The sequence below is a fragment of the Cariama cristata genome, unplaced genomic scaffold, assembly GCF_000690535.1.
Source record: "Cariama cristata isolate BGI_N322 unplaced genomic scaffold, ASM69053v1 scaffold12392, whole genome shotgun sequence".
Classification (NCBI taxonomy): Eukaryota; Metazoa; Chordata; class Aves; order Cariamiformes; family Cariamidae; genus Cariama; species Cariama cristata.
In genome coordinates, this window is record NW_009605584.1 from 91,116 (window position 1) to 99,709 (window position 8,594).

Genomic DNA, 8,594 nt, shown 5'->3' on the forward strand with positions numbered 1-8,594 from the left:
GCACTGAAATTATGTTTCAGGGAACACAAGAAACTACGCAAAAAGATAATGTATTTGAGAACATTTTTAATAAATAATGTGACAAAAATTACTTTTCTGATTATTGGATCCTCAGTATGCAAAATTATGGCTAAAATATGAGGTTTCTTACATGAACATAATGAAAACATTAATCACATGGATTGTTCCTTTAGTACTGCACACCCTTTCTATGGAACCTTTCTTTAAAAATTAGCTAAATGAAAAATTTCAGTCCTCGGTAAACACCAAAACACTTTTTTTTTCTTCTTTTTTGTTTTTCATTGGGGCTAGTCCTGATAGCTGTCAATAAACAAACACACATTTTTCCATTAGCACCAATGACAAAGAAATTTTATAATTACAAAAAAGATCATAAAATCTACAGACAGAGGACATCATTTGGCAAATTCAATGCAACTAATGCCTCTATTTCAGCTTTAATGATAATCCAATGTTGAGAGAGGCCACAGCAAAACTGATAATTTTCTGAAAGTCCAGGAAAAGTGAGAAGTGTTTTGATTATGGCCCACATTTACGTTTGTTACTTTACCATCTGTCATCATTCAAATATTCCAAATACAAACATAGAGCATTAACAAAAAGATGAAAAATATCCCAAACAAATGCTTAACATTTTCAATAAGACAAAAAAAAGGTTAATAGTTACAATGGTTTACAAACAAAGTTTAGTGATTGTGCTTTTAAAACCAAAAAAAAAAAAAAAAAAGATAAGCAGTGCATTACAAAAAAAATTAATCGCCAAGATCAACAAAACTTCTTTAAGTGGCACTTCTTCTTTAAGGTGAATTGACACAAGTAGAGGTCTGAGATTTGGGCCAGTAACAGCTAATGATATCACCCAATCATTATTAAAAATGTCCATTGATTTTCTTGCTTATTTTCATAAGCATTGTTGAAGCTGAAAATTAGAAAAAGTTTCAGATAAACTTGCTTTTGCCATGATTAGGCAAATAGCAATCACATTGGCTTACCTCCTGCCTATCCCAAAGGACATTTTTAATAAGAATGTACTTAATGACGAAAATGGAAAGACAAATCAAAGTACCACAGGGGATTTAAAATGAGTACATATTTACAATAAGAGCCACCTCATCCCAAATTAATTTTACTTGCAGTTGTAAAACTGTATCATCTGCAAAAGGTTAGCAAAAGACTGGCAGAAAGCAAGAGACACAGTCTGTATTGAAATGGCAAGATACCATTTGCACTAACTGCAGACTACAGTGAAACCCTAGAATAAACGAATGTTCTGCATGGTGTTCACTTTGGGGATCTTTTTAATCAATGCCATATCACTTGCAATGCAATTCTGCAATACTGGCTCACCGGTGTACGGGCAGTGCACTAAGCACGGCCTCTCTGGGGAGAAACCTCGGGATCCCAGGCTCTGGAATCCCCTTCTGTTCTAACCCTGAAGCAGCAGCTGGCCCAAGTACCACGAAGAGCCGCTCACCTGTCTTCTTGGGCAGCCAAGGTGATGCACTTAGCATTACGGAATAGGCAAGGGCCGTTCCTAATAAGGAGAGTTTACAAAGAAAGAGTAAAATAAAAACTAGCATTCTGATGGCATGAAGAAAAATGAAAAGTTGTACACTCTGATTGCACTGAACATTATTTCTGGCGTCAAACATCATCAGACTTGAGGCATCTTAAGTGATTTTTTTTTTTTCTGATTAGATTTTAAAAGCTTGTTACAGTACATGTTGTTGTCTTCAGCTTTCTGTTTCCTGTATTAAAAAAAAAGGACATAAATGACTACATGTTAGATTTTGTTATTTACGATTTGTTTCATGTACTTAGAGATTTGTTACCTTTAAATAATAATTACTACTTTTAATTACATGTAGCAAAGTGACTGCGTGTTGGACACCCTTTCTACAATCAGGATTTAAATTGATTTAATATCATTAGAAAAAAGAAAAAAGTTCATGCCTTAATATCTAATCAAATTTAGAATGATAAACTGTCAAAAAAATGTGAAAGGCAACATCACGGTGTTCTTAGATGCCCTAGTTCTTTATTTTGACTTTTGAAAGAATCTGGGTAACGTAAAGTGCACATTTAAATATTGTATTTCTGCAAGTTCCATAGGTTTCAGCGTGGTGACAGTTATATACTGCTACATATTATTTGGTTTTTAGGTTTTGACACATTCTCAAAGTTTCTTTTCTTGGATTGGGCATAACAATAGACAGACAAATGTACTAATTTTTCTGAAGAGAAATATTTCTGGTTCAAAAGTGTTTTTTCTTGGCATCTGTCTAAGCACAGAAAATAGCCTTATTCTAGTCATCTTCAGCAGTACAACTGCAGTTACCTCCATCTCTTCTTCTTCCTCTTCTCCTTGTTCATATGCTCCCAGAACTTGCATTTCTGCAACATTCCTTCGGGCTATATTTGCTTGATCTGCCCTCTGTCTGCCTCCTGACCCTCTTGATGACATAGAGCTGGAGGAGCTGGGATCTCTAGGGTTATTTGATGTTGGAAACGTTGGTCTAGAATATGGCAGGATGTCCTCTGTATAATTAAATATATACATTGTTATGTTTACAAGCCCAGAGATACAGTAATCCTAAAATTTCTGCATGCAATTGATTTATTTTACTTTTTATGATCCTCAGTAGGTTTAAAGTGATGCCTGTCAGGAATATGAAATACACTGTTTCCATAAGAGCATTATAGAAGCTTTCTTGAGGAAATTTATAGTATTCACGTGGTAAGGGTCATCACAGAAAACCTAATTCATGATTATTGTCCACTTCAATTTATGATCCCTGCTCTATGTTCTACAGGAAAATTAAGGAAAAAAAATCACCCCCTGTAGTATATTTTAGATATGACTGAGTTGGAGGAAATGACAATACATGCGTGATACTCACAAGGAGCTCATTCCATCTAAATATTAGACCCTGCATTTTTCAGACCGAGTTTGAAACAAAATTAGTGGGTATGTTTTAAAATTTCAGCACCATCCTCTAAGGTAACCTTCTAATAACTTTTCTCTATAGCAATCCACTGTAATCAACCTCTTACTAATGTGCCCGTTTAACCAGCTTACTACCCAATCACCCCTCGTATTGATCCTGGAAACCTGTAGGAAGAAGGGACCAGGCATTTGTATGAATCTGTGTTGAAAGTCTTAGTGAACACTTGGCAAATTCCATTAATCATGTTCCATTAATTAGAAATCTTACCAACTTCCATATACAAGAGATTACATTAATCAAGTCTGATTCATATAACGCCATGCCAGTTAGCATTTATAACTAATGCATTACTACTACGGCTTTCCTATTTTTTAAACACGACCAGGTATCATTCTTGCCCTTTTCTCCTTTACAAACAGGCAAAAAATGCACCAAGTGCCAATTCTTTGATAGAAAAGTTAAATATCTGACTTATAGATCTACTACCTGACTTCACTCAGTTCCCTTATAAATTAGATTGTAATTATAATTATACATAACTAGACCATAAATGTATGGTAAGGGCAAGGACACTGACCCTTACAACTCAGAAAACAGAAAATTTCTGTTTGGGCTTCCTCAGCCTTACCTTTAATACACAATGGGTATAAGGAAAGCAAGTCAGAAGAATCTGTTTTTCATAAGATTTTATTTCTATTTTACCCCAATGAGAACCTGCAACGTGACCTGTATTAGCACTGTATAACTGCAATAAATGGTGACAATTCAGCAGACCTAACTTCACTCACACCAGCGGTGTGAGAGACCTGAAAAGAGCTGGCCTGTTCCCTGTGATCAACACCCAATACTTCAGTAAACTCAGAGCATGCAAAACAACCTTGAAGAAGATGAGTTTTTGCTGGTGTGCCTTCTCGTTTTGGTGCTTTATTTCCTCGCAGTTTCCCATCGTTTTGCGGTTCCTGTGATTCTCTCCGCTCTCCTGAATTTGTCCGCACGTCTGAATGCTGTCTCCCATCCACCCCGTCCCTCCCCTTGTAGCTTGCTCCTTTCCTTTCCGCAGATCTGTCTGTCCTCGCTTCTATAGAAGCAAGTTTTGGCAACATGACCGGCCGCACCTCCAGCTGTGATTTGGATTGGGCGGTTGGTGATTTTATAGCTGGAGGTGGCACAGGAGGGGGTGGCAAGTCTACAAAGATGAAAAAGAATAATAGTTACAATGACATCATACACTAGTGAAATTAAGAAATAATATTTAACTTTAACTGAAGAAACAGATGCCCTGTCTACTTTCAGCCCTCCCTCTGCCCTTCTCTCTCCACCCCAAAAAATATTATGTTACTGTTACAACTGTTGATCGGTATTTTTCCAAAGTTTGAGCTTTAAAAGTGTAAAACAAAGACCTCCCACTGCCTTTTCAAATCACAATATTTTCTTAAAAATCATTACAAAAAGCTGTAACAAACTTTAGGCACTTGGATATTAACATATCAGTTATGGATATCAACACAGAGTTAAAGATATTAACATATCTTTGCTTATATTTATCGGTTTTGCTGTGTCTGTTCAACAACATAGCAGCTTGTGTTACAGTTGCTCAAGGTCTTCAATGTATTGAGATTAAAGCAAGTTGGCTGGGGTGTAAGAATGTGTATCAGATGCCCTGCTGATATATGTAAGTGTAAACTATATTAATTATTGCATTCTTCTTTCAAAATAATAGGTTAATCTAGCATACACATCCCTGATATCTGTGGGGATGTCATGACACATAAAAAAATCCACATTCAATCAATAAAGTAACAAGCTCTCAGGAGGAACAAAGAAAGAAAAAAAGACATACAAGACTTTGTCTCCTTAAATTAGCACAGCTTAAGGGGTTCTCAAATTTTGTATATGTTTAAATAGCATTTATAAGGCATACATATGTTTTACTTAGTTACATTTTTCTATTCCTGCATTAAGACTTAAAACTAGAATATGTAAACTGTTCATCAGGATACAACAGTGCTCGGTGGAATATAAAATGTGAAGGAAAAAACGTGAGAGTCAAACAAGGAAGGAACAATACAAAAGCAGTTCACAACAAAGCTGTAGGAACAAATCACATGCATATAAGAGAACAACAGGTTAAAAAAAGTGAAATGTGAAAGATATTTCTGAGGTTAATATTCTCAAGTGAGATTGCTAAAAAAAAAGATAACAGCACTATTAAAAAAACATAGCTTCAGCATTTTATAATAGTGTGCATTCATTCTTTCTACTTCCACAAAAATCTTGGAGCAGCTGTGTTTTTCAAACACCATGACTATATATACAGCTAATTCACAGTCTATTCAAGAGAATGTTTCAACTGAAAATTAACTAAATTAGGCCAAGAATAAAGGTGGTGCTCCTGAATAAGAAAAAAATAGGCATCTAACATACATGTATAAATTCAGATATAGCAGATGCCAGACATTTTCGAGAGGTGTTCCAGTGACACAAAGCACAAGTGACTCGATCTAGACCTGTGGAAAGGTGTAGCAATGCAGAATTCAGTGCTCTATGCAAGATTGCTCAGCACCATCCTCCATGTTAAACTGGTGACATAACTTGGAATTGCCCTTGACCTGGTTTAATTAAGACTGGAAATTTTATCATCTGTCTGGACTGGGATGATGAGGAAGAAAGACGCCATAAGGTACATTTCCTGAGGTTGGACATACTTCAGGTAAATGAGATCTGTAACATTATTCTTGCTGCATTACTTCCACTCTTTTGGTAAGAAATAGCAAAAAAAAGAGAAAAAAAAAAAAAAACAACCACAAAAAACCAACCAAGCAACCAAGAAAATGTCTCTTTATTCTAATTTATGGCTTGAATAAGGGACCAAATCCATTTAACAGGAAATACAGAAACTTCTTTCTTCTGTTCCTCTTAGCTAAGAACAAGTTGGACAACTGGCCTTATATTCCCTGCAATTTGTGTAGGGTAGTTTGTTTTTCAAACTCTGGCAGTGTGGGGAGCATCAGTTTTAGAGAGTAGCTAAAGGTAAACAACTGAATACTGAGACTTAATTTCAGGTATCTACTTAACACTCACCATTTGCAGATATCTTTTAAGAAAAAGCACTGTCATTTCCAAAACTTGAGAAGGCATAATATAAATTAGCTGGAAGCTTGGATATACTAAGTGGTTGAAAAAAAATAATTTTATTTATGGAGTGGGTCTATAAAGTAAGAACAAAGGCAGACCTATGGGCAATGGATTGCACCTGTTTATCTGAGGGGACTAAAACTGTAAAATGGAGAGGCAACTTCTGATTCAGTAAGATATGAAATACAACAGATTTTGGCAAGAAAGCACAGAATCGGTTATGTTGCATTCCTTTCTTATCCATAACTGTTTAAACATGGTTTACAGAGGTAACCTCCGTCCAATATACAACCTTAGCAATGAAACTGTAATTCCAGGCATCAGAGTAACATTCAGACTACCTCCTCTAAAAATACCCTGTGAGCTCCAGCCACCAAAGAGCGAACCAAACCACTTTCACTGTGCCGCCCAGCCTTGTAGGTGCTTAAATCAGCATGTGCCTGCAAGTTTGGATATTTAGATCACAAGGCTCCATGGCCACGTGATCTTAAGTGTCAATACCTGCTCCAAAAAATGTTGTTCTGAAGAATTATATAACCTCTTACAATTCAATAACTAGGTGAAAAATCATGTGAAGTCTGCCCAAGACCTCAGCGTTGTGTATGATATGTTCCTTGAAACCCCAGTGCATCGGACCATGTCAGATTCAGACCAAAGCTTATCAAGCAAAAGAGCTGTTCTTCAAAAGCAAGGATGGAGATGGTGATGGTTCCCACCTTTTGCAGAATACTTCCAGTGATTATACAACCTGGGTCAAGATTTAAAAAATAAGATAAACTCTGCATTAGCCTGTGGAGTTTCAAACAATATTTTCCTTTCTGAGGAAAACATCCTTCTCACAACATGTCTTCTCTTGGAAAAGGACATACTGAATTAGAAGAGGATGAAGATGCAGAAGTGTAGGCTTCTGGAACCACAGCTGTTCATGCAATATCTCACATTCCCCACTCACTGTCTCTATTAAGTTATCAGAGCACTGAATAGCCCTTCTGTTGAGCCTGCTGATGTAAAGGGAGTGTAGGTACTTAACATCAGCCTTTTCAGTCACCCATGGAGCCGGTCTCCAACAGCTGTGGCACAGCAATGCACTGGCTGAATACCAAAGGGGAGGAACAGCATCCTTCCTGTAGCCTATAAAATACAACTTGGAACAAACTCCTTTATTCAAGAATCCTATCCAACTACAAGGAACAACGAACAAGGTAGTATTAAATCTTGACTATGGAAAGGAAAGATGCACTGATATAAAAAGTTTCATAAATGGCAGTAGCTCTATGGTACAGTAATAACTAAAGAAAAGTGATATTCCCTTTCCAGAACACTTTTGCAACCTGCTGGGAAACTATAAAAATCTTCATTATAACACAGTACTCCTCGCTGACAAGAATCCTTTACAGAGGGAAAAAAAACCCCACAACTTTTCAGAGGTCAACACTATTACACCCCTGTGGTATTTATTTTAACAGCTCAGATCACAGAGAAAATCCAGATTCCATCTGCCTCCTGAAGTACAAACTAGCACATTTCTTATTAAAACCAAAATGGAAGCTTCCATTGTAAGGAATAAAAAACGAATCACAAAGCAACATCAAACCAATACAAAGAACTCAGAAGTATTTGTTAAAGGTCTGCTGTGCTCACATGTTCCATTCATGTCTATGTATTACTGTTGTACTGCTTCCCATGTAACTCACACAATTAACAGATGCCATTTCATAGCACAGTGTACAGGGGAAACCTACCATGTGTGTCTTTTGAAAGAAGTGATGATAATTTTCCAAAAGAGAACATATACAGGAATCATAGGATAAGCAAAACACCAGTGGGGAAAAATAATCTGCTAAGTTAGTTTGGCACTGAAGTGAAGAAACCACGGATAAGTACAAAAAAGATGAATTCTAAGTAGTGACAAACGAGGGAAGTAGGCCTTATTAGGCAACTCTCTCTTTTAAGTTCTATCAGGCTGTAGATTCCTACAGTCATACCCTGAAGAAAACAGCAGAGTTACAGATTTGATGCAATATTGGAGAAGATACAAAGTGAAATTTTTTCTATTGCATATTTATGCAAGCATGCAAAACTCAAGATCGTTCCTGACTTTGTAAAGCTTTAAGATCATTTATGATTCCTAGACACACAACAACCTCAGCTATTATTAATGTACTGAAGTTATTTTCATGCTTTATCTTTTAAGAAACATGACTCAAACTGTACACAATAATTGGACGAATAAATAGATACAGCAAACCCCGATATGATATATAAAAGTAATGGGTTGTTGGGTTCTAGGGGTTTTTTTTGCCTATATGTACATCTACATAATGCTTTCATCAAAACAATTTTCACTCCACAAAACCTCTCAGTAACAAAAACAACATTTACAAAATTTCTCACAATGGAATTAGAAGTAAGGACTGCAAAGAGGGCAGGTATCTGAAAATTATTATAATTCAATAACAACCTGTTTTTTAGCAGAGGTAAATGCATTCC

General features: G+C 36.3%; 1 protein-coding gene across 1 annotated transcript in view; it reads right to left on the bottom strand.

Moving 5' to 3' along the window:
* Positions 1 to 299: 299 nt before the first annotated feature.
* The window catches only part of LOC104158392 (roundabout homolog 1-like), a gene marked incomplete at its 5' end in the record, with an annotated part of 86,855 nt that continues 78,560 nt past the window's right edge, over positions 300 to 8,594 (bottom strand). Inside the window, 4 exon segments of the mRNA XM_009696028.1 lie at positions 300 to 321; positions 1,743 to 1,769; positions 2,360 to 2,559; positions 3,847 to 4,155. Coding sequence (XP_009694330.1) covers positions 1,755 to 1,769; positions 2,360 to 2,559; positions 3,847 to 4,155 — 524 coding nt within the window.